This window comes from Cimex lectularius, unplaced genomic scaffold (genome assembly GCF_000648675.2).
Source record: "Cimex lectularius strain Harlan isolate CLEC.00 unplaced genomic scaffold, Clec_2.1 scaffold4, whole genome shotgun sequence".
NCBI lineage: Eukaryota > Metazoa > Arthropoda > Insecta > Hemiptera > Cimicidae > Cimex > Cimex lectularius.
In genome coordinates, this window is record NW_019392723.1 from 998,449 (window position 1) to 1,026,223 (window position 27,775).

The 27,775-nt window shown below is 32.6% G+C and overlaps 1 protein-coding gene across 4 annotated transcripts in view; it reads right to left on the reverse strand.

Moving 5' to 3' along the window:
- Positions 1-4,015: 4,015 nt before the first annotated feature.
- LOC106671917 (ADAMTS-like protein 1) overlaps positions 4,016-27,775 on the reverse strand; it is a 221,417-nt gene continuing 197,657 nt past the window's right edge. For 2 of the 4 annotated variants that reach the window (XM_024226687.1, XM_024226686.1), the window contains 16 exons: positions 25,696-25,825; positions 25,110-25,154; positions 22,046-22,228; positions 19,708-19,889; positions 19,307-19,647; positions 18,933-19,237; positions 18,686-18,813; positions 18,503-18,607; positions 17,632-17,798; positions 16,404-16,508; positions 10,862-10,952; positions 10,708-10,790; positions 10,455-10,641; positions 10,241-10,389; positions 10,027-10,174; positions 4,016-5,065 (listed from right to left, as the gene is read on the reverse strand). In XM_024226687.1, the coding sequence (XP_024082455.1) occupies positions 4,950-5,065; positions 10,027-10,174; positions 10,241-10,389; positions 10,455-10,641; positions 10,708-10,790; positions 10,862-10,952; positions 16,404-16,508; positions 17,632-17,798; positions 18,503-18,607; positions 18,686-18,813; positions 18,933-19,237; positions 19,307-19,647; positions 19,708-19,889; positions 22,046-22,228; positions 25,110-25,154; positions 25,696-25,825 (2,465 nt within the window). In that variant the 3' untranslated portion in view covers positions 4,016-4,949. The remainder of the gene's footprint in view (positions 5,066-10,026; positions 10,175-10,240; positions 10,390-10,454; positions 10,642-10,707; positions 10,791-10,861; positions 10,953-16,403; positions 16,509-17,631; positions 17,799-18,502; positions 18,608-18,685; positions 18,814-18,932; positions 19,238-19,306; positions 19,648-19,707; positions 19,890-22,045; positions 22,229-25,109; positions 25,155-25,695; positions 25,826-27,775) is intronic. The other 2 variants (XM_024226688.1, XM_014402897.2) reach the window with 2 other exon arrangements.

Genomic DNA, 27,775 nt, shown 5'->3' on the forward strand with positions numbered 1-27,775 from the left:
TACTATACGCAAGACTGAAAACGGAAACAGGAGACGTGGAGGGAAACAAATTTTCCACCGCAAATAATTTCCAAAATCTCTCGATCGTCCATGAAATATTAAATCTTATTTAGCACAGTTGTATATGTTTCGACGTGAAAACTGGCGGTTTTAGTCTCCGCCACCCTCATCTGTTGTAAGGTCCAAAAGCCGCTTGATAGATTGATCCGACAAAATGAACCTCCATTACGAGTGAATGGCATAATGCTACCTTATTTCATTATTATGGTCCAAAACGAGAAGCACCTGCTGGGTTGTCAAATATTGAAGAGGAAAACCGAACTGATGACCTGGGAGAAGGTTGAAGGCGTTCAATGTAGGGATCAACCGTTCAAAAAGACAGGAAGTAGGCTGGACGTTAGGAAGAATTTTTGGTAAACATTTCGGGAAAATAGTACTATTAATAGTGTTGAGGGTATTCCATTTGAGTGCTTCTTAGTTTTCTTAAGTGATGACTGCCTGTGACTTACTGAAGTTTCCACCTAGCAGTCCTTCGTCAATGTATCCGCGCAGATGATCAACACTTCTTTTTTTAAGCAGGGGCTCAAACAACTTAAATCAGACTTGTCAAGCAAGTATCTGCGGTGATTGTCTGTGCTTAACTAAAGTTTCCATTAGACGTCATCACTACTTAGATAATGCTTATGTTTTCCAAAGGCGCAGATGATCATACAGAACTCCTTTTTTAAGCAGTGGCTTAACCGACTTGAATCAAGCATCTGCGGTTAATTAGTTTTCACTAGGAGTCATCACTACTTAGATAATGTTCTGCATCCTAAACAGCAATGCATCATGCAGTACTTCTCTATTTAAACAGGGGCTCAACTGACTTAATCAGACTTGTTAAACATGCATCTATGGTGACTGCGGTTAACTCAAGTAGAAACTAGGCATCGCCACTGCTTCAGGAATGGTTACGCGTTCTAGGTAGCAGCCAATGAGCTTGCAATACCTCTGTATGTAAGGTAAACTGCTTACGCAGACTCATTAAGAATTAGTGAATAAGTACTAGCCATCGACCACTCACTAATAGAGCAAGCCGTGTCAGTAGCTCCTCTGAACACCATCACTTATATGGTCAGCAAAAATCCCATTTACTAAACAGAAGCCACAACAACTGGTCGTCTTAAAAGCTCGTCCTAATCTTGTCAAATCAAGCTTATGGTGGATGGGCTTCTCTGTTTTCTTTTATCAAGCAGGGCTTAAAATAGAATTGAAATGATTATAAAAGCAGATTCTGACCTTAAGCCATAATGTTCAAGGTTGAAGGTCTTGTGCATAGATCTTTGGCTTTTGTGGAAGAATAAAATTACGCCCGTTATAGTAACTGTTTTGGCCGACAATCCTTGCAACGGCAGCTTGTTCACCTAAAATTATAGGTGAAACATGCCTTAACCCGGTTTTTACTGTAATTTATTTTAAGAAATTAATAATAATAAAGAGGATAAGTGGCATGATCGACCAAGCGTTGCATTTTTTTTTTTAAATAACAGACTCGCCGGTGGACGGACATTCTGTGTAATGACCGACGCGGCGTGTTGACAATTTTTATGATTAACCAGTCGGTTGACGTCCACGACGACGGAAGAACGGTTGATTATTATATATTATGATCAAATTGCCTTCCAAAGACACTTAAAGAACATCGAAAAAGTAAAAGAAGTAGTTGATGCACCATTATGCGTTTCATTATTTCCTCGGTAAAAAAACCAAGCCTTTTCTCGAAAAATATGTATGACAATTGGCGATGGTCGAGTTATCGGTGAAATGGAGATGAAAGGCCAGGATATCTGCTTAAACCACATGTACACCCTAAACAATTAATAGTGACTAGATAGTCTATAAAGTCATTCACTACTCCTTTTTGTTTAGAGGTGATGGTCTCACCTCAGTAATGATCTACTGCATTAAAATAGACCAAATGTATCCAAAATATAGCAATGGTCCTTACGGCATTCTCGTACATAGTATCCAATAAGAGCTCATGTTTCGAGACTGAATAAATTAAAAGAGCCAGGCTGTGAATTTCTTCCGCGCCAACCTTATTCTTAAGACTTGTGTACAAGAGATTTTTTAGTGTTTTTTAGGAATTGGGACAATTTCATTAAAAATTTGTTAATAATTATTCACACGTCCAAAAGCATTTTTGTGATTTTATTATTTCTCAAAACTCTGAATTTTTCAGTTCTTGAATTAAATTGGATACACAGTGGGATGATGATGAATATGGATACTAATTAGTCCTGATTTTTTGTTCCCCAAGAACAGCAGCCTCCTGGTTTATTGTCCTTTCCTAGTTCCTTAGTTCAGTGCAATCAACTTGATCTTTCTCCTAAGGAATACTAGATCCTTTCATTGCTACAATTCCTTTCCAGGATTTTTTTGTATCCCATGTTATATCTCTATTGATCAATTCTTCACATTCAAAAATGACATGGGTGGTAGTTTGTTCCTCCTCATCGCATAACCTACAAAAGGGATAATCATTGTTTATATATCATAGTGATTATATGTTTCTTCTTCTTGCTGGCATCTGGACAGGTTTATTTTGGCCCCTTCAAGTCTGTATTTTTCCAGAGACTATAGTGTCCTATTAATCTAGTCTTAAGAGATTTAGTAGCACTGTTAATTTCTGCAATATGAATCAACTCTTTGCATGACTAGTTTTTTAATGCAATATCACCAAACTAAAAACTTATTCTTAAACCAATCTCTCATGGATATACATTTTTGGCCATTTGTTATGCTGCAAAAGGGTTCAGGGTTGATATGTGTCATTGAACTTTCCTTGGCCACTTCATCAACATCCTTGTTGCCCCACTGCCCTGGTTCGAAATAAGAGTAATTTTTGTTGTCTCCAATGTCTGACAGGGCCTTGATGCACTTCCAAACAGCTCTGAACTTTACTACCGATGAGGTACTTTAGAGCCACCTGGCTTTCCGAGTAAAAGCCTTTTGTTGGTAATACCCACCCTTTGGATCTTTCTGGCCCAGTCTGGGCCTGAAAGACTGTGTGGGAATTTCAACTAAAAACTCATTTATTCATCAGACAGGAATTCATCTTGGAATTGCCAAAAGGCATTTGGATGTTGCCTCTACTTAGCCTTGATGTGTTCTTCTGTGCTACAATTTTCCACTATACACACCTGCTTTTTTTTTCTTTTTTATGACACCCTGTAAAATTTCTATTATACATTTTTATTCCAATTTTCCCTCATAATCTGTTAAATCACCATAAAAAAATGTTCTAGGTTCCACTGTACTACAGGTCTTGGCAAATAAAGTACTTATACTGTCTTAACTATACATCTATTTTAAATGTATCATTTGTTGCTATTATATCCATGCATGAAAGTAACTGACAATGATCTATGAAAAACATTTAATAGTTGATGGTGACTCGAGTCAGTGAACACATCTTAAACCAGCATTCGGTCACTTACTTGGTCTACACTCGCTGGTTTTGTTGCTAGAATTATCTAGTAGTCTGTGTTGTGTCCAGACAGACAGTTCCTCACTGAAGATGGCACAAAAATATAAGGAATTTGGATGTAAATAATGATTCCAAAATAACGAATAATGTTTAATAACAAATTAAATATAATAACAATTTTTTTATACACTTACATTATTCTCATTTTCTCAGATCATCACATCATTCAAGATAAACAATCAACACATTATTTTACCTTCCAAAAATTTAATATTTACAAGAGATTTTACATAACTTATTTATTACAAGGTTTGCCAAGCCTTTAACAATGTAGTATGTTTCACATAAGATGATATCTTTATTTTCTTTTTATTTAATAATCAACAATTAATCTAATCGATACTAAATAAAAGGTTATGGACGGAAAATAGCCAACAACTTGAATAAGTTAAACAAAGCACTCTAAGTTTTACACCCAATAAAATAATATTGTACCCACTTATTTAGGAAGCAAGCTATTTTTAAAAAATAAATAATACTGGTATTAGATTGAAGTTAAATCATTAATTCGTCAATTAAGTTTGTTTAAAAAGAGTAAAAAATAACAAAAAATGTGTCTCAGCATACAACAGCATAAAAATCCGTTTTTGTTATTTTTTTTCGCTAATAAACCAAATTATGATCAATTTTGCACACACTGGCTATTTGTTATATGTATATAATTAAATGTGTTAATAAAAAAAACTTGATAGAAAAGCCTGCTAAATGAGACATTATAAATAGGATTATACTGTTTTACTTTTAAGTGTACAATTTCATAAGTGTTTTTTTTCAGGCTTCATTCCGATAAATGTAAAAAAAAAATTTATACTTTGCAGTAAATGTCAGGATAGTTTGAGAGATGATCTAATAAGTAGATGGCTCCTCACTTAAAAGCACTTACAATTATTCACAACATGTGAATTATAATGTTTTTAATTAAAAGCATTGCAATTTGGATTTACATTTTTTAAATTTGGACGTTCAGTTAATAATCAACAATTTACAAAGACGTAGTGTTTTTTTAAATGAATAACACCTTTCCATTGGAACCTAAATAATGTTATTGTAACATTAAATACAGCTCAACAGGTACTATGATAGTGACTTTTTAAATTAATTTTTATAAGATACAATACTTATACAAAGAAAAAAAAGGATAATTTTCTTATGTATTTGTTTTAATACTTCATTGATTCATTATAAAATAATTATAAGATGTACTGACATTATGAATTTAGCTTATTTACATTTAGTGTACAAACTTATAAAACTTAAAATAAACACGAGTGTATAGCTAATGTTTTTTTGTGCATTTCTTTAATAATTCATTAAAGTTAAATCTCTTTTTATGAAAAGAATATTCAGCATTATATTTACTAATTTACAATACACATTTTAATATGTATTTTATTTACATTATTAACCTAAGCAAACATTAATGCTTACTATTGCTACATGATTGGCAACATTGAGTTTGGTATCTATACATGCGGCACATATTCATGGCACGTATATTTTGGCAATATTTGGAATGATCTGTGCATTCAGAGTCTGAAAGCATAATAAAAATAGTAACATTACAATTTATTCTCAATTCTGTCAATCTGCACAGGGCATCTAGGACTGATGAAAAAAAAAATTACAAACTAATTTACTAAATATGCCCAAACATTTTATCTTTTAAACATATGAAAGTATAAAAAAGCATTATTGAAGGATTTGTAATAAGTAAATAGGGTATCAGGCTACTCGCATCACAAACTTTGCCAGTGAATTTCACACCTCAAATACGACAAAACAATTCATATGGACCATGGTCCGATTCTCAACCCTTTCACAGATATTCAACATTTTATGATTTTTTCCAACTATATACACTTTTTGTCAAATCTACAGTAGCTCTTGTTCTATTAATATTTGGGGAAATCCAGAAAAAACATTGAAAAGAATGTTAAATTTCCTTTAAGAAGAACTTTCAATTTAACTTTTGGTAAACAAAAACAAACACTAAATCTTTGAAAACTGCTAAATTTAAAATTTGTACAAAAATTAAATTTTCAACCTTATTGGAAAAATTCACGGTGGAGCTTGTCAAATTTAACACTCTTTTCAATGCTTTTTTTTTAATTTCCCCAAAACGCATAATTCAAGAGATAAGGGAAGATTTATGATGAAAACTGCTGAGAATTGAATACTGCATAAAAATTGAATATATGTAAAAGGGTTGAGAATTGAACCATGGTTCATATGAACTTTTTTGTTGCGTTTGAGGTGTGAAATTCACAGGCAAAGTTCATGATGTGAGTATTCTGACACCCTTTATATTAGTTTTTTTTTATATGGTTATTGATAATTAAAAAAGAGAAAAATGGTTGCTACAGTCAATTGGAAATCATATTTGATCATAATATATTGATATTGGAGTTTCTTTGATTTAATAAATATGCAATTTAAAATGCAAGCTGTTGTATATAAATGTATGTAATCATTTTGTCAATATATTAGAAACCCTGTGCACCTTATGAATATATTTTAGTGCATCATTTCATTTCTGTAAACCTGTTTTTATTATTATTATTATTATTATTTTTTTAGGTAAACAGACTTCTCATCTCACAGCACACAACAGTTTAATTTTATATAATGGAGGACGTAAATTAACTGTGTTATCTATTAACTTTGTGGTTTAATTGTTTATTGTTAAACTTAATGTAAAAAAAACTGCCCTCCATTATACTACTTTAAGCAAAGAGAAAAAAAAGTACTATCAGAAAAATTAAGATTTTAAAAATTATTAGGAAAACAATTAGAAAAAATATTAAAGGCTAATTTTGAACGTTTGCAAAATAAACTTTTTAATACATAATATTGTTTTTGTTTAACTATTTACTTAATTGTACATAAGTAAGCATTCACAAATTAAAAAAAAAAGAGATCTTTTTTCACTTATCTTATTTGAAGCGGTGAACAATATGAGTATCATTGTTTAAATACTGTGCATAAAAATATCACAAAAGTTATTTTCATGTTTTAGGGTGTTTAGAAAGGATGTTTAGATATATAACGAGAAATACGGTTTGTTTGCTGTATATAAAAAGAGCAATTAAATATATTCTTGCTTGTTTATTGCTATTTTTCTTTTATTGTTTTATTTTACCATCGCCCCATTTACATTGGCTTAGTATTTATTTTTACGAGTTGACTTTTTTGAGGCAGTATTAAAAAAAGTTAACATAATTAGTATCAAAACTATATTATAATGCCTGTTTGGTGATTCTTCGTGCAGTGTCATTCAATCCCATGCCCCTGAATTTGGTCCCATCAATACTATAATACAATGTAGTTAGTTATACTCGAACCCAATTTTCAACTGGTGTGAATATATTCAGAAAAACAATAATTTACTTAATTACACTACTGTCTGTTTTGTCGAATAATTTAGTTAGTAATATTGATAATTAATTTGGTTAATCTTTGTAGCATTTTTGTATTCCCAAGTAAAAATGTGTCATAAATGTCAAAAGTTATATTAAAAAACAAAAAATAATACACATTATTACTACATAAATAAAAATTGTGATTACAATTTTGTATTAAAAAAATCAGGGATATGGCCTATTTGAAAGAAAAGAAAGTCATTTCCTTCTTCAAGCTTTCGAGGAATACATCCACTTTATCAGGACTTTAAACCTACCTGTATATGTGTGGATACTAGATGCAAAAACTACTGTAATGGTTTTGCTAATGTAAACATAAATATATTTTTTCTTTCCAAAAGGTAGATTGGGGATGAGCCCAGGAAGACAGAAACAGCATTTATTTTCTTGTCGAGCTTGCGGCAGAATATATCGCCTTCATCAGGACTTCGAAAAAAATCGTTATACTATATGAACAGGTACATATGTGGATAACGGATAGCCGGCAGAACCCTAGATGGCCTCATCCCCAATCTACCTTTTGGAAAGAAAAAAATATATTTAAACTGAGAAGGCTGATCAATCATCAAAGAAAATGTAAACATACTTAATTCACTGCTGTTAGTATCTTTAGTAAAGGCAACAGTGGTGTAGATGGGAGAATGGATAATTGGTCTATTGCCTGACCGTCCCAAGACCCTAAGCCGAACCATCAGAATTGAGAAATGTGCTCTGAGTATTTTGTGTAGAATTATTATTGGTGAATGTTCGTGGGCCACCATCATTCCAAACTTTAAGAGCAGTTGGTGGTCATTTGTGTGCAACATACAACAACAACAACAACAACAACGGCTTCCTCGGGAATCCCGCAAGGGTCTCATCTTGGACCATTTTTGTTTCTCTTATTTATTAATGATATCCATCTTGCTCTCCCTTCTGCTCAATTTTTATTATTTGCTGATGATCTGAAAATCTATTNTCTGCCTTATTTGGTTAGTAAATATGTCATTCATTTTTGTTGTTCAGTTTTTTACTCTTTAATTGTATTTTTATATTTATCATTTATATTTACCATTTATATTATTACCATGTATATAAGTCCTTATTCTTTTTATATATATTATTTGTATTTTTACATATATCATTTATATTTTTTATTATAAAATGTCTTTTTTATAGCGGATTTCGATCCATAAATAAATAAAATAAATAAATATCAAAAATTGAATTTTATTGCGGTACTCAATATTCATCTATTCAGTATCAGCTCTTCTTACACCACACATTCATGCCAATGCCTACGTAAACTTTCACCCCATGATAGGAACACAAAACTATCAGTATAATATACAATTGAATATTCCTGTTTCCTCTAAAAATCGGAACATGGGCCTAGACACTCATTGTCATGCTCAAGTAGGTTCTCATATTGGGTGGCACGCTTACACGCTCTCTACATGCCGGGCAAGTATGCGGGCTTTGGCCCTAAAGTAAGTGTTCGTTTATCAACCTCACGTTTAGGCTAACATGAACAACTACTAAAACTGCTGAAAACTGTACTGTGGACAAGTATATCACTATATTTGAAACCATAAGTTTCAGCACAGTGAATAAATAATAAATACGTTCATTTACACACACACACACACACACACACACACACACACACACACACACACACACACACACCCACACACACACACCCACACACACACACACACACACACACACACACACACACACACACACGCGCGCGCGCACAGTATCTCCCTTATATATTTTTTTATTTTCCTCGCGAATCACTGGTGACTTTTTCTCCCTTTCTTAAAGTAGTTTAGCATTTTCCACGATTCCTCTTGTTATATGTTTCTGCCTCTTCATGACAGTCGGCATGAATCTGTTTCATTTTTAAATTTTTTTAGTGGTAATTAAATACTTATTAATTCCTTAATTCTTCCTGCGAAGAAGTACAAGGAGATTTTTGTTTTTCTGGTTTGTTGAGTAACTTTTTTGACTGCATGGCCCCAAGTGAATTCGAGTGTGCAGCCATTTCTTTCTCTATCCAATTCAGTTCTACTTTGGAATGTGCCAATTTGTGGTTCTGTTCCACTGTGAGGGATGCTCTTTATTTTGCTAGTTTATCAGCCTGTTTGTTGCCTTCAATCTCCTCTTAACTGGCATAATCATAACTCATCAGCTAATGCAAAAAAAAATCCCTCCTATTCTAGTACCAGATTCTGCCTGTAATTCCTGGGATATAAGAGTGCAAGGTCAATCTACTTTACAATCCTTTTTTCTCATTATTTTCAATTAAAAAGTCTTTAACGGGATTCAAACCCAGACCTGCTAGCATGGCAAATACGAGTTGGATGGCTTAACCACTCAGCTGTTGCGGTTCTCGCATAAAACCTTAATGTGGTAAGTACATGTTAGCTAGCTTACCAACTTACTGTTTAACAAAAAGTAAAAGGAAACAATACTATTTGGCTACATTGCACATTATACTTTAAAGAAGAAGGTTAGGCTTTATTTTTCATTTTAATAATCCATTAAAATATTTGAACCTTTTTTTAATCAATAGGCGGTTGGAAACATTTATACAAATGTTGAACAATGTTGGTGCAAAAACTGAACTTGAGGCACCTTGGTTGTTGCATTGCAGGTGGCAGATTGGCAATTTGAAATATTGATGAAGAATTTTCTTTTGTTTAAATACCTATGAATAAAATGTACTAAGCAGTTTCGTAAAGCTACTGAATGAACTAAAAAATTAGGCTACTGTGTCAGTATGAAATACATGTATATTTCTTAACTTGCAAATTATTAATGATGAAGTGTATACAGTCCTTTGAAAGCTTGACGAAGGAACTAAGTGTTTTTTTTTAGGCCTTATCCCTGATTTTTAATTCAAAATTAAATATGAAAAGGTCGAGTGTCAATTATATCGAGATAATTAATAAGTATGGATTATAAGTTATAATTCAAAACATTAATTTATGATACAATGACAATAATAATCTTTAAAGTCCAAATAATAAAAAAAGTGTGGTTTTAAGAGTTAATGACTTATTGGTGGGGGGGGGGAGTCATACTTACTATCTGTACATGGCTGGCCTTTGCACATTTTCATCACAGGGGGTCGTGGAATATCGCGGCATGCGTTTCCCGCTGGTTTCTTCGTACCAAACCACACACACTGCAATATTCTATATTTGACCCCTTGCGCATCACACGCGGCTGCACACTTTAAATATAAAATTAAAATCAACAGTGATTATTATGACTTAAAAAAAAAGAAGAAAAAACTGACCTCAGACCAGTCCCCTACTTTCCATGTTCCTTTGCATTTGTCATTGAAACATTCCTGCCGGAGAATCGGTTTTGTTTGTTCATTGCAGAAGGAATCTTCAAGGATTGTGCCGTTATCTGTTTGGCAATCAGCACCTCGTCTTTGCATTGCTGATAATTATAAAAATAAATGTTATATCAAATAATTTAAAACTAATCAACTAATACTAGATTACCTGTATTGTAAGTAAAACAGCGAGCTTCTGAACAAAGTTGCCATTCTCCAGGGACCCAAAATGGGCAAATAATCGAACCACAGTTACGTTTTATCTCGGGAAATGGTAGCCCAGCTTCTAAGCAGAGCTTATTCTCAACATTATTTGTACTGTTATTTAGTTTAACTGTACAATGTGCAGTTCGCATCTAAAGTTCCAGTAAAAATAAATAAATCAAATAAAAAGAAATTATCGTTAAAAATAATTAACAAACCTGAAAACCATTTCCTCCACAGGAAATTGAACAAGGAGACCATTCAGTCATTGACCATTCGAACATTAATTGTTTATTTGTTTCTACAGTACAAAAATACATAAAATATTAATAATTTATGGGAGAAAAAATGCTTCTTATAATTTGAATTTACCTGCATCAAGAAGAGAAGGAACGTCTTCTTCGAAAGGAGGTTCTTCCCTCACTATCCGCAAACCGCTTAACTTCTGAAAACCAACAGCATTCTGCTTTCTTTATTAACAACATCCTTGACTATGGGTAATTTATAATTAAACTAATTCTTAGATTTGCTAAATATTTATAAAACCAAAGTTAAAAAAAAATTATTAATTATTGTTTCTATTCAGGAACTTATTCCCAAAGTCTTTTATGTGCTGGGTTCCTTATCCAAGAATCCAACTCAGTTCCACTGTTTTTGCCAACTATAATTTAGTTTTAGTCAAAATTGAATGAATTTAAAATTATTAATTATATTAAAAATTAATATAATTTCAATTTGAGCCAAACAAACAGAAAATGACATTTTCTGATTTTTTGAAATGTTGGAATATTCACAAACATACAAAAGCCCTAAAATATTTTATTATGCATTTTTTTACATGGCACTGTATTGTACCAAAAGGCATAATGACAGTCATTTCCCTCTTCCCAAGTTTGATATAGAAAATTCCACTACAAGGATAATATTCTACAATTTTTGTCAGAATACAGACAAGTGGGACCGACTAAGGCTGTTCTGTGCCCAGGTTTCTATTGCTTAGTATAAAAATAGTTCTACAAAAGTGCACAAAATGGGAAAGAGGTCTTTAATAATTAATAACAATATAAATTAAAATTTGCCAATAAATATCCTCTCTCTATTTTATTATGTCATTTAGCTTATAGATTTCATTTATTTTTTTTAAAATTATTATTAACTTACTACAAATAACTGAATAATTCATTGTGTTTTTAGGTGCTGAGTTAAGATAGAAATGCAAGATACAAGCATTGTAGGTGAACGTGCATTTACAAGAAACTTGTTTTTAATACCTTCTGTTTTATTATATCTTCATTCACACTCTGATATGCTTTCAATATAAAAAAAAATCGAATACAATGTAATATATTACTGTGAGTAAAACAGGAAAGAAAACAAGCTACTGTCTACTTGTTACTAGTTACAAACAATTTAGCACTGAACAAAATGTATGGATTAAAGCAAAAAAAAAAAAAAAAAAATCTGTTACGATTATCACAAATTAAGGCTAGAAAAAATTAATATAATAAACTGAGTGTTCTGCAATGTTATTTTAATCTTCACCGATATATTAGAAAGTGTGTGGTTCATGCTTATACTTTAGAAGTGTACAGTAAATTGCAATAGTGAAATTAATGCACAAAAGCGACATTGTGACTAAAATTGAAATTAGTGTTCCAGAGTCTATATCCGTTTGTTTATATTAAATAGAACATTAATTATGCCAATGGCTTAAGGCATAGGTTCTCAATTGGACATCACCGCCCTCATCAGGGAGCAAAAAAATCATTAATGGCGATCAAATGAAAATTTTGAAAAACTTAAATTATCAGTTCGTTTGGGTTGAATTAATTGAAAAGTACAGTGAAATGTTGAAAAAGGCCATTTACTAGCACAGCTTGAACAAGCATTTGATTCTTATGCTTACATAAATAATAAATACAGGAGCAAACTAGATGCAACCGTGGATTTGAGAATATCCTTTGAACCAAATTTTGCAAAACTGTGTGCCTCAATACAGTCTCAAATATCCCATTAATTTTTAAATTATTTTTCACCTTCAAGTGTCATTTGTTAGTTTAATTTTTATGGTATCGGTCAAGAAGTTGGCATTGTTTGATAAGAAATCTAGTATTCTAGTCTTTAATTTTCTTCCTTTACACAATTCTCTTATCAGCTTATTTTATTGTTATGCATCTCCTTACTTTCTTCAGAGTGAGGATTATGGAGGTGTTCAGAAGAATAAAAACCCTAAAACTCAAAGAGGGGACTTATTATGGTCTGCAAATGGATCTTAATGGAAAATGGAGGCAGGAGTCAAAGGCCCAAATTTTGACCTAGCGATACCTTTAATACCTCCACCATATATTTTCCAGACATGCAATAGAACTCTGTGTACAAGAAATACTTAAAATAAGATTAAATAGTACACAAATATACATTCTCAGACAGTCAAACAACTGAAGGCTTTAATGCATCAACTTTCACTTCAAAACTGGTCTGGGACTGCCCACCAGATCTCCAGCTCCTGGGAAAACATAATCAAGTAAATCTGATAATGGGTATCAGGACATGAGGGGTTGAAGTCGATGGACAGGCTGACTAGCAAACCAAAAGCAGCCTTCTCTTTGCACCAGAACCACAAATTATGCTAAAAGTGAAACTGAACAAAGAGAATGAAATGACCTGGATGAATTCACTAGATGCAAAACAATCAAAAAAGTTACTCATCATCACAACAAGAAAAATAAAAATCTACCATTATCTCAGTAGGCAAGAATTAAAAACAGTCGTGTTTTTGCCTTTATATTGGCCATTTCCCATTTAATTACCACCTACAAAAAGGAAAAACTGAGGCGGAAGCACGCCTAACCTGCCACTATTGGAATATTTGTGACTGAAAAGAATTAGCCTTGAAACAGTACAGCTTCTTTGAAAAAGTAATATTAATGCTTAAAGAAATAGCTATTAGGAAGTGCTGAACTACCCTAATGGCAATACACTTTCAGAGGTTTAGAAATAAAGAAGGATTAATTCCACAATAGATCTTTTGGGTCACAGTGGAAAAAAAGGCAGAATAAAGTCATCAGTGACCAAAAAAAAGGCAAAAATGGTGTTGGGATTTTAACCATTAGGGGGTGCAGGCTGCAAAAAATGGAGAACCACCGGCCTAAGGCTTATCTCTAAAGAATTATCTATCATAATCGTACATAAAGCAATTAGGTTATTTGCTTTTATAGGAAAAATGCCTGCTGTAGTAAGAATTATATTTTTTAGAAATTGCCCAGAAGCAAGCATGGAACTAGACTTAACTACAAACAACTTTCATTTGTTTGTTATTATATTAAAAAAAACAACACACAATATAAATATTAAATGCTTGTATAAATTTCTATAACAGGTTTCTTTTATTTTAATCTGCTCCACCGAATTCTTAGTCATACTACTAAAATAAAAATCAGTTTAATTTAATTTTATTTTTGTTTAAAGGAAATGTGTGCTGATGGAGGTACAAGTGATAACCTGGCTATAATAAACCAGCTTAAAAATTCACAAAAAATTACACGTTACGGTTAAGAATAAGCATTATTTAAAGATAGTTAAATGTTGCACCGGTCAAAGGAAAAAACTTGGAACTATGGTGCAGCTTTTGATCACAATAAAAAGCAGAAAGCACGCATAAGCACCCATTTCAGGTTTGATTTCAGGTAATAAAAAGAAAAAAGTATCAACAAATACATTTATTTGGACAGACAACAAAATCAAAATCATGAGTGATTATTGATATGATAGTATGAACTCGATAATCTAGGGCAGCAGTGTATGATGATAGACTGGCCGATGTTTAGTTAAGTTGAGTTTTTTACAACTGTAAATTACCTAAAATTATTTTTTTAAATCCCTTAGTAACTATGAAATCAGTTTTATGATTAAAAAAAAAAAGAAAAAGAAATTCCGGGATTTTAAAGTCCCCTTCAGTAGTGGAGTATGTAATCAAGGAAACTGTTTCCTTCCTGAAATATATTAAAATTGCTAGATTTTACAATTTTAGAGCTTTTAGTTTGAATTCAAGGTAACTAAAATGATTTTTTTGACTAGAAAAAACATGCGTTTTACTAAAATGTTCATTGTTTTTTAAAAATATATTTGTGCTACGTCATTATAACACTGTAACGCTATGTCAAATAATATTGCAGAAAATTATGGCAATCCCTTGAATATTACTTACATTTTATTTTCTGATTCTTCAAACACACGCTTAGTAGAGTCCTAATGTTTAACTGGATGTTAGGAAGCGTCGATGTATGATTCAACATAAACATCAAAATAAATTAGCATAATTAGGAAATCACCATGCTATTAAAATATCTTAATTACTAGACAGTTTAATCATTTAATTTGCTATAAATTACAAGTCGAGTTGACATATTAGTTTTATTTTCTTCATTATATCATGTAATTGGTACATTTATGTAATGGTACATGTATTAAAAAGGAAAAATTGAATAATTTTTAAAGTAAAATCTGAACAGCTTTGGTAATAAAGTACTGGCAATATAGGACAGTAAATAACTTCAGACTTAAAAAGACGTTAAAAACATCTAGAATAGAGAGGGTTCTGGTGAAAGAAAATTGTCTACAACTTTCTTGGAATTTTGATGTTTTCTATGTGTAACCCTTCCCAATCACTTAACTTGGTTGATACTTAAATTAAATTTTACATTTCTAAGTGGTTGTTTTTGTGTAATAAAAACTTCTTAGATAAATAATTCTAACCTCTTGAATATCACATATGTTGGCACGATAGCAAAAAAAAAAAAAAAATCTATGGCAGGGGTCAGCAAACATCATTGGAAAAGGGCCAAATCATAAACCAAAATCAGGTTACGGCGAAGAATATTTACATTATTTTTGTGACATTAATGAAATGGTGAAAATTTTTATTAGAAAATGAGGGTTTTTTGATTTTTATCATACTGGACTTCCAGGTCTTAGAAAATGTTTTTTTACATATAATTATCTACCGAAAGTATTAATAAATTCTTTTTATTTCCATATTTTGTTAGTATAATATAATTGGCCATGGAATGATTTAATTTTGACTAGTTTTCCCAGCTTAACCAAAATGTTAAATTTATCTCATCTTAGAATAAGATGTTCCTTATAACTATCTTTAAAAAACTGAAGTAATAAGGTAAGGAAAAACTAAATTTACAAATACTTTTGAAAAACAAAAAACAAACAACATCTATTATATATAGTATAGCACCTATATAAAAAAGTGTATAATCCTAAATCTACCTCTATCAGCTATTGCACTATAGAGTCTCCCATTCTTTATGTAAATATAATTTTAAGCTCGCTGTAGTTTGCCAATCCCTGATTAGTATAGTCTGGAATTTGAAGAATTTGACATTCAGCCAATTACTCACTAATAATAAGTCGCATATCCTAGAGAAATGAATCGATAAAAAAACCTATAAAAGTTCACATGAATTAAACTGAATGGTGTAGTTTTTTTTTATAAGTGGATAAAAGACTCAGTTTAAAGAGAGAGAGAGAGAGAGAGAGAGAGAGAGAGAGAGAGAGAGAGAGAGAGAGAGANAGAGAGAGAGAGGGTGAGAGAGAGAGAGAGAGAGAGAGAGAGAGAGAGAGTGAGAAAAGAGAGAGAGAGAGAGAGAGAGAGAGTGAGAGAGAATTACAATGTGGCTGTGAATTCAATAATTTGGATCAAAAAAGCATGCGAATCAAAACAAAATTGCATTTGCTAATGATTTAGCAACGTGAAGTGCAGAAGGATCAAAACACGACAAGCTGTGTTTAACTGTGTACGTCTTCCATGCAGAAAAAGTGCCCTCAAAATAATATCGTTAACTTTTATTTATGATAAGCGGTTATTTATTGAGGAATGTTACGGATTAGTTCAGTTACTCACCTGGATGTTAGTAATAAATTGCTGAATGTGTGGAATTGTTCGGGAAGCGGATGAAGATGTTGGTGGTATTGTTTCAACAGCTTCAGTGCTCGACATCACTACATACTGTAAACCACTTACAACTTTCATCTTCATGTTTGGTTAATTATTATAGCAAAAGATAAGTTTTGTTAAAATACATTCAATAACCATGTCAAAAGTTCAATTACCATTAAAGAGTATAAGTTAGTGGTTAAATGATTTGTAAAGTTATAAAATGTTGTGTTCATTATTAGTTACACAAAGTTAATTAATAAGGAAAATAGATAAGATAGAAAGAAGGAAAGAGATCATAAAAGAAAAAGGTTTACCTCCAAACAACTGAAACAACTAAACAACTAGGAGAAAGTGTTCTTTTGCTGGATAGTAAAGGACCCATATATAGTTTACACTGTCTTTTTCTTATTTCAAGGATTCATTCTTTTTCTTATTTCCAATTAATACATCATAATTTAATATTATTTTATATATAACAATATTGTCATATAAAACCTTCAGTTTATTAATCATTAAATATTAATGGTCATAATTGTCCTATTTAATTATTTCAATTAATTATACTTTTTATCTAAAGTCTTGGTTGAGATGAAAAACTAGCACCATGATTGGATTCGAACCCATGATTTTAGCTGAAGGTTTTTGCATAGTAAATTTTAAATATTGATTGTTTTAAAATACTACAGTAATTTTTTTTGGTTACACCTATAAATTGTAAATTGGAGTCATTAAACAAAAGTTTACATTTAATGTAAATAATAGATTACAATTAATTAAGGTTTTTAGTGGAGATAAAAAAGTCAATAGCACGAGCGGGATTCGAACCCACGATCTTCGGCTAGATACGCCGCTCCTCAACCACTTGAGCTATCGTGACCTTGATCCGCTTGGACATCAACTCCCCATCTCAACCGCACCTTTTCAATTTTCCCTCCTTTTATCTCCACTAAAAACCTTAATTAATTGTAATATATTAATTGGTCAAGCGGACCACGAAATTAGTGAATTTAGTAAATAATAGAATGCAATGTTATTATTAACATATGATTTATATGCATTTATACAATTCTAGTTCTTAATAAAAACCAAGTCTAGAGTTGGCAAGATATAAAATAATATTCTTCTCAAATTATAATGTATTTAAACTCATTTTTCAAATATGGAAATGGAATTTTTTTGAGTACTCACTCACCTTATCATTCGTCGTTGTCTGCTGGTGAGGGCTTGTAGTGAGAGTTGGAACTGGTTGTTTTTGCTTCCTTTGTGGATTTGCTGATTCATTAGGGTGTTGCTCGTGGCTCTCGTCATCGCTAGTATGTAAAAAAGGTCGTTGAGGGAGATCACCATTTGGTCGCATTGCTGGAAAGTGAGTATTCAGTTTTAATATTGTTCAACGACAACAAAGCACTACTGTATAAAATCTTAGTAGCTATTTTCTGTCAAATGTTATTGGTGTTGCTTGTGGTTTTGCATATCGTATAAACTGATTTTCAGGTTATGTCTTCCTGTGAAAACAAGAAGTGCGGAAATGTCGAGATTAAAATGGTTTCAAAGTATTGATTTTATAATATGATGGTTTATTAATTTAATATTTAATTACAACATTTATAGTGTGAATGGTTTCATACAAAATGTGATTTGCATTCTTCCAAAGGTTTTAGACTATTTATACTACTACAGTGCAAAAAAATATACATATATAACTGTAAATTTTAAACAACTTTTCACTACAATATACAATAACAGTTTTAATGATATGCTTTGTGTTAAATTGATGTGGCAAACTATCCAATTGTCTGTACTTCATCCCAAATTAACAAAGAAAAAAAGGAAATCTGGCTATAAATATTCCATCTGACAAAATATTATAAACATTTATTTTATTTATTTATTTTTTTTGAAAATTAAACTTTAACAATTTTCTAATTTTTTCTAATTGTTAGAATATAAGATATTAACAAACAAGTAGAGGAATAGGGAACTGAACAAAAACTCGTTTTTCCTACAACAAGTGTAATTATCACACAATACACTTATTTTCCACTAGTTATGCTGCCGCCTACCAGTATCTAATTGATTCCCAGTGTGCTTTTCAATTTCTTCTGAACTTGGAAATTCTCCAGGCCTCGCTTTGACAGTTACAGTTATATCAGCGGACGATCGACCAGCTTGTAAAAATAAAAAATAAAAATGTTATGAATGTAAGAGAAAAGTAGACCAGTTAAAGAGAACTATGAAAGATTTACCTAAACAAGTAAAAACTCCAGTATCGCCATAGCTTGCCTCTTGGATTCTCAAAGCACCCTTCTTTGATATTTTATACTTCTTAGATGAAGTTATTAACTTGTGATCTTTTGCCCATTGAATTTTAGACCTGTAGTAAGACAGAATGATTATTTCAAATAATGGTATATAAAAATAGAAAATTTTGTATGTTGTATGTAACATTTTTTGCTGTGTTTTGTACATGTAAACTAACACATGAAAACATACCTATCAAATTTTTTCACTGGGCATTTGATCTTGACTAAAGATCCGTGGTAAACCTGTGCATTTCCTCCAATTTTTAAAAAGACTTTCCTTTTCCCAGGATTATTCTGTACGTAAGTCTGATTGGCAGCAATTATCGGGGGTCGTTGATCTTCTGAAGGGCATAGTTTAGTATTACATGGCCTCCTATCAGGCGGGCGATTTTTCGGGCACTGTGATGGAGGTCGAGGTACAATATGATTTTGTGCCATGATTTGCTTACATTCCACAACCCTTGTTTTAACACCGCCTCCACACCGTTTAGAGCACTTGAATATATTAAAATGGTGTATATTAAATAATAATCTAATAATAAAATAATTTATTTTAAAACTTACTTTACTCCATTCAGAAGTATGCCAATTAACAGGGCAGTCCAGAACATTACAGGACTGACGATCAGTAGGAGGGGGTTGTGGGCACATATGATCAGGGACTATGACTGTATTGCTGCCTCCTCTGGTGACTTCATGAATACAGTAAACTTCGCGAGTCTGTATTCCCATGCCGCAAGGCTTGGAACACGCTTGGAATTCAGTGTGATTCCACCTTGGAGGACACGGATGATCATTGCACGTTTTTGTTAAAGCTTCTGGTCGAGAATCTGTTGGACAGAGGAATGGTCCAACAACCTTGTCATCATCTTCTTGCACACACATAATTATTGATTCTTGTACGCCTGCAAATTTTATATTTTAGCCAGGTAAATCTTTAGTTTTTTAATAATTTTTAAAATTACCTCCAAGGCAACTTGCACTGCAGTGTGTGTATCCTTGCATTTTCCAGGTGTATGTTTTCCCGGTCTTATGAGGAGCTACTTTTATGGGTGCAGTTTCACCATATGGCTGCCTGTTTTCACTATGTGGTCGATATCTGTCTGCATAGGAACTGTCTCCATATCCATCCCTTATTTCAGAATTTCTGAATTAATAAAAATTACTGTTGGTATTTATTTGTTTAAGTGAACACTTATTTGTAAACTTGTTGAGCTTGCCAAGCCTGGTTTTTTATATTTATTTTATTTTAAATGGCCTTATGAACTGTGCATATTAGCCAGAGAACGTTTATAGTATAATACATATGTATATGTAGGACTGACAATTCTCCTCGATAATTATATATANTGGGAATTAAACCCATGACCATGGGGTCTATGACCCTATGATAATACTATATTATTGTATATATTATGTATAGATTATTTGACGAATTTAGGGTTTAGGCCAAAATATCAATTTGAATAACAATAGAAATCTTGCCATTTTAACCAGGACATATTATTCGGCTGGATGGGTTAGATTAGGTAGTTAATGGTTGATAAGTATGAGTTTTACTTACTTACTCCTTTTTAATTTGGCTTCAATTTTTTTAAACATGATTCATTTCAAAATTTCTTTGTGTTCTCAGAAAAGAAAGTACATCCAAAAATTGGATCATTCTACTTGAAAAAAAAAGAAGCAATGTTTCATTTAGGTTAGGGTGTTAGGGACAGATTAGACTAGATTAGGTTAGGTTTAGGGTAAAGGTTAAGTTAGGTTAAGCTATCTAGGGCTAGGGTTAGGGTTAAGGATGGGTTAGGTTAAGAAGTTAGTGGATGCTAAGCATGAGTTTTGAAACTGTATTTTAATTCGGCACTAGCAGTTTGTTAAACATGACTAATTTCAAAATATCTTTGTGCATTGTTCCCAGAAAAGAAAGTACTTCCAAAGGTTGCAACATTCCATTTGAAAAAAGAAAGTTTTATTTACGGTTAAGGTTAGATTAGTTAGTTGGTGTTAAGTGTGAGTTTTAAATGCTGTATTTTAATTCGATTCCAACTTTTGTTAAACATGACTAATTTCCAAATATCTTTGTATGTTGTTTTCAGAAAAGAAAGTACTTCCAAAAATTGCATTGTTCCATTTGAAAAAAGAAAAATTGTATATAGGGTTAGGACTTTATCCTAGCTACAACCTGAGTGGCCACTAAGATTCTACAATTTGACGGTTCCAAAGAATTGTCCAAGCTCTTGGGAAAAAAGTACAAACAGAAACTGAGCTTAAATTTTACAAAGTAATGACTACCTCAATGCTGACGTATGGAACCAAATCTTGGACCCTTGGAGAGAAGCAACAAATCCAACTAACAGAAATGAAATTCTTATAGAGGATCCAGGAATGTACATTGTGGGGTAGTGAAGCAGAGTGGCTTTGTGAAGAAACTCAATGATGGAGCGAATCAAAGAAGGAGAAGAAAGATGGCTTTCACATATAGCAAATGGATGACCCCCAACTAATTAAACATGAGATAAAGGAAGACAGTGACATCGATGGTTATTTACGCCGTAAGGATTGCTCCGGATAAGATTTCGGAAAATCCCCCGCCACGCTTCCGGCCTCGTCGTCGGTCAGATCTAGTTTTGAATTCGTCGAGTCGTCGTCCTTGGCAATTAATAGCATTTTATACGAGTCGTGGTTCGCTTTAGAGTTCGTTTTATTTTTTTTTGATGTTTTAATTTTATGAATTTATCGTCGTTATCAAGACATCGCTCCGGTTGGTGAAGTTCCCGAGAGGTCTGCGTGGTGAAGGTCTCCGTCCCGAACTTTCCTGTCTTTTCCGACCATTTTCTTCCTTTCATCCCCCTTTACCTCAGTTAAGGTAGCCGGACTATCGTCACCAGAGGTGAGTGTTTTTAATTTTTATAATTTCTATTTTAATTTATTTCATTTTTTACATCCATAAGTACACTCGATCAAACAATGGTTGACGTGAAGAAATTCAGGTAAGGTTAAGTAAGGTTAGGGTTTAGTGTGAGTTGTAAATACTATTTAAAAAAAAAAAATTATTAAAAGCTGTTGTGTTTTACAAATGACTATTTTTTGTACTTTAGACAGGCTAAAAATTGATGTTTTAAATTTTTAGTAAAATAATTATAACTCAAAATCAAAGTTTTTTCAGACCTAGATAATACTGATATAAATAGAATATGAGGTATAATTTTTTAAATAGGACTGCATAATACTGCTTTCTTATTAAGTTGTATGTTTGATAAACTCATACTATTTGATGTAATTATAATGTAAATCGATCTTGAATACCTTTGATGGCATGGTGGAAGGTGACAAGGCTCGATTTCTGATGGTTTTGTTCCCTGGCAATGTGAATCAGAAAGACGGGCATACGTCCTTGAGAATTCAAGAAATATCGTGCAAAGCACTTCTCTTCTGCGCACGCCTTCACCACAAGTTACACTACATTCACTCCATTCTTCCGTTTTGTAACTGAAACAATTATCATGATATGTTCGATTATATTCATTTATTTTTGAAAATGTTACTTATAAAAAAAATTGTTGTAAAAACTGATAGTTATTTTAATATGCAACTTTATTGATTTTTTTATAAACGTTTTCATTGTGGAAGTATGTTAATGCATCCAAACAAAGTCAATTTCAAATAAAGGATTTAATTTACTAGTTATTAAATACATTACCAAAATGTATTGGTGTGTTGTAAGTTCCATTAACCTTACACTTTTTACTTACCTTTGTCTTTGTTAAAAATTTGTTATTCCATAACTAAGCAATTTAAATAGAGTTTTTCCCATTCTTATTATTACTTGGAGTAACAAAGCAATTTTTGTTTTTACAATCGATATTCTCTATTTTAAACATTTAAAGAAAAAGGAATGTATGGTGTTTTTGGTTGTGTAATTGCATAAATAAATTAGAAAAAAAAACTAATATTTACAAGGTGAGAAAAGATAAGACATTACAAGAAAATTGGTATGAAAAGAGAAAAGTGTAGATAGTCTTATAATAAGCACAATCATAGAATGTTTTATTATCAAAGCGAAAAGGAATTACATCCAATGACAACAGTGTTCAGGTTTCCTTAAAGAACAAAGACAGAAAGTTTTGTAAAAAAAAAGAAAATTAAAAATCAAGATTTGAAAGAAATTCGTAATACGTGCATATTTATCTAAATGTTGTCATTCATTGTAAGAGAAGAGGGTGTTAAATAAATTGGTCTACAAAGAATTTGAACTATGGTGCGTTTAAGCATGTGGTCAAGCTTTATGAAATGCAGTGTTTGTTATAAATAAAAAAAGGTGGTTATATCATTGTAAATCATAAAATTACACAATGAAATAAATGTTGATGAACTTTGGACGAACGGATGAAATAACACTGTAAAAGTGGTACAAAATAAACTGCAAAGTCTACAAACACAAGTCTTAAGATAACAGCGGCATACTTGTCCCAAAACAGCAATGGAAACCACACTCGATCTCCCACCAAATCATGTAATAAACCTGAGGAGCCATCACAAAATCCTAAAGATAATTAAAATAAGTGAGATCACTAGTATCGGACATAATGAGAGAAAAACATAACTTTGACTCTTCCAAGTGGTCCTACATACCAGAGATCTTTGGAAAAAGACAACCCAAAGTTTCAGGAAATGGTCCTAATGTAGTTGCATGGATCAAAGATGTAACAGAGAATAGGTGTAAGAATAAAAGGGCCAGATTACATCCTAATCAATCTTGGACAGGTCCAAACTATCTTCCAAGCTGAAATCGATGCCATCGAACGAAGAAAATGATAGGTGCATGGATATACTTTCAGACAGTCAGGCAGCTATTTAGTTGGCTAGCTTTTAGCTTCCAACTAGTCCAGGTGTGTATACATTTCCTAATGCCCCTAGGAGAAAAGAACAACTAAGGTGGGTTCCTAGACACAAAGGAAATGAACAGGCTGACCAACTAGAAAAAGAGAAGGAAGTTTCTAACCCATGGGACTGGAACTACAACTAGGCACATTGGAGAGAATTGGAGCTGGAAAATTGGCTTGATAGCGAAAAACGTAAGCACTAACAAAAGCACCACAGCTTTATCTCTCAATTAAAAAAAAAAAAGATTTTTCTTTTATAACTCTCAGAAAGGAAGGCAAAGGTATTCTTTTCTCTCAGCTGACAAGATTTAAGCCCTCTTTACTACCACCTAAAGAAGATGGGCAAAACGGAAAGAAATTTGCTGCTGACACTGTCAGGAGAAATAAGCCATCACATATCCTTTGTGAATGTGAAGCATTAGTTCAGAAATATAAATACAGCCATCGTTCTGCAAGTGCATTGTAATTTCTAATTGACAAATCTATATAGTATTAATTATAAAGGCAAGTAGGATATATTGATTTAAAGGTGATGATTGTTTAGAAAGGGGGGCAAATAAAAACTTGAAGTAATATCAATTTATGTGTTTTATGGTTTAAAATGTAATAATGAACGAGCTGTGATTTGATGAACTGTTGATCAAAAGAGAATATCTGATCCACATGTTTTGTTTTTCCTAATAATTCTCGAAGAAAAATTCTTGATGTAAACTTTGAGCTAAAGTGAACAAATATGGTCTAGAAATGATAATATAATATAATAAACTATTAATTTCGTCAATAGTAGTCTTTATTATTTTGCAATAAAAATGTATATTTCTAAATTTTCATTATAATTTGAAACTACGTATTTTACAATTTGTACCTATTTGTGACAGATAAGTGGTACTAATATTTATTTTGTGCACCGATTTGTTATATTTTATATAAATTATTGTCACCATTTTTACTTAAATAGTTCATTATTAACCTCAAACCTTTATTTAAAAATAAATATTGTTTGAAGGAAAAATAAAAGACTTTAAAGATTTAAATGTTAGGTTATTGCCATGCTCATTTATTTCTTTTAAAAAATTCATTTACCTTTTATGGTAGGTACATATTATAAATGATAAGCACTGATAAAAGTATAACTCGGATATTAAACAATACTGAAAATACTGACGATGTTTAAAAATTTAAGAAGACAAAACAGAAATGGAACATGTACCTTCAACACATGGTACAAAAATTGAATTTACATGTGATGCAAAATGTAACAATAAAAATGCTATAAAAAACCAAAAACTTGAATTAAAAGTTTTTAAAATTTATGAATGATAATTATAATAATGGTGGCATAATTTAAAAATACTGCAAATATTGTTATAAAAATATAAAAATTACATAAATGTGTATGTATTGATTGATTGATACATTGAACTCTGGTTGGACATACACATATATGAATCGTGCTTATTGGTGAGCACAAATGCTTTTCGGTTTACCTTACATATAACCATCCACACGCAAAGAACATTCTCACTGTGGGTCTGAAAAATTACAAGTGTGAATATCAAGTGTATTTGTGAGATAGGTGTGCATGTGCTACTACATAAAATTTGTAAAGTTGCACAACTTTAAATTTATAAGATCCACTCTTTAAAAAAACATTATCACTTGAACTTATTTTCTCTTTAAAAGTGACCGTAATTTAAAATTACATTGATAACAATACTGTATGTAATAATAATAATTGGAAAAATTGGGCAATTTTTGCAAAATTTCGCATCTGAATCCAATTATTTATTATGTTTCTTATAATAAATCGTTACCGACGTGTAGGCATATCTAAAATTGTACAACTTTTAAAGAAATTAGACACCAGGAAGGGCACACATATCACTATTCGGAAGATTTTTATTTAAACAGTGTTCTAATAACGTGTTTGTATAATATAGTATTTGCACGTTATAATAATAAACATCTGTAAATATATTTGTTAAATTTTATTAATTAATAATACAAAGACGATAGCGTCAGAGGGAAATTAATAATATCTCGCAATAAAACCTGATTAAACAAAATGCTTACTTTGGCTCTGGCGATGCTACTGATGATATTTTTGGGTCACTGACCAGTCTCTCAGCGACAGGCCGAAACGGTGGATATGGGTGTAGTATCCTCAAAGTTTCATCTATATCTAATGGTGGAGATGAGTTTTCTGTAATAAAATTGAACACACAAGTTTTATTATAGGCAAATTTATAAAAAAAAATATCTTTGTAATAATATAAAGACAGTTGTTCGCGCCATTTACTCGCATTGTTTTTAGTGACGTTTTGAGCACTTAAGATTTTAAGCTTTTAAGCCCTTATTTGCTCCCCCACAGCACCACTCCGTTTTTCGTTCCCTTTGTTCTACGCTGTTTTTAGTATCATTTTTGCCTCCGGATGTAAAGTGTTGTTCGTTTTTGCTTTTTTTTTTGGTGGCCCTGAAAAGGCCGGTGTTGTTTGGACGTGTAGCATTAAGATGATGAATGAGGCCGGGACCGAGTGTGAGTTTAGGGATGTGACTCTACATCGGTTGAAGGGAGTCGGTGCAGCAGCCGTTGTTTGCCAGTAGCCGAGTTCCCTTGCCATCGTCATAGGTGCTTCGTTAGTGATAAGCGAAAACTCGTCGGGGAGACGAGTTTTGAGGTGTGAAGTGAGTTTTCGAGAAACTGGGTCCTACCATAGAAGGCCCGGTTCTGGATACCCTAGGGTAACATAACCACAGGATGACCGTTTTTTGACTTTAGAAATTTTGCGAGACCGACACCTTACAACTTCAAGCGATCCATCAGCTCCAGGAAGTTCGAGGTGTACAAATTTCTGAACGCACTGCTCGAAGAAGATTAAATCAGTATGGACTGATGGCTTTTCGCAACGTAAGAGGAACAGAATTGATCAGAACACACAGTTCCCATTTGCTCGAGAACAGCCATTAGTCTTTGGACGATTGGTCTGCTGTACTTTTTACAGATGGGTGTAGATTTGCTCTACGATCTCCAGTTGGGCGTGAAAGAGTGTGGAGAAGGCGAAATGAAAGGTACGAAGCTTGTAATTTTTCGCAGAGCCAACCTTTTAAACGTAGTACGGTGATCGTGTGAGCAGGAATTTCAATGGAGAGTCGCACAGAGTTGGTTGTTGTTCGTGGAGGGTCTTTGACCACCACTCGCTATGTGGATGAAATGTTGGAACATGATGCGCTGCATATCCTCGAAGAAATCATCGGCAATCCTACTCTAATGCACGATAATCCCCGTCCACATTCGCTTGCATAGTACAAGCATACCTTCAACAGCATAACATCAGGGTTTTATTCTGACCAGCCCGTTCTCCAGACTTGAGCCCCATCGAACATTTACGGGAAAACCTCAACGACGAATAAGAGCAGGTCCATCACTTCCTGATACACTCCACGATCTTGAAAGGACTCTTTGCGAAGAATGGACTAACCTCCAGCAAAGAGACATTTCCAGACTGGTAGAAAGTATGCTGTGGCGTCTTCGAGATGTAATTAAGGCAAGAGGAGGGAATACGCGATATTCCGCGAACCCGTCCATAGACATAATGCTAGCTAATCTGAGGACTTTAGGTTGAAAAAGTATGACCACTGTGTGTTGGCTTGGTGAAACTCTGGAAAAAAGTTCTTCAAAAAAACTTCCACGCAAGTCTGCTAAGTATAGTCCTAAGCATCTTATTTGCGTCGCTCAGACCCACTAAAATCATCTTTCAAGCCGAATTTCTTACCATACAAACATATGCATTTAAAATAAACAACAAACATGCTAAGGGTAAAATAATAACAATAGTATGAGATAGACAGGCAGTTTTAAAGGCTGGTTAGACTCTAAAGACTCTCCAAGCCTACAAGATAAAGTCAAAACTAGTCTGGAACTGCCTGAATACCCTAAAAAACCGGGATTTACAAAAGGTCTGATTCTAAGGTGGATCCCAGGTCATGAGTGAATTTCAGGCAATGAACCAGCTGGAAAGGAAGCTGGAACAACGCATAGGTAAAATCTATTTTGTGTTTTAAATTATTAAAATTTGACATTAATTATTACAAAAATATCTTGGGTTACTAAAGAACACAACGTATGCCAGGCACGAGGCAACAAATGTGCAAA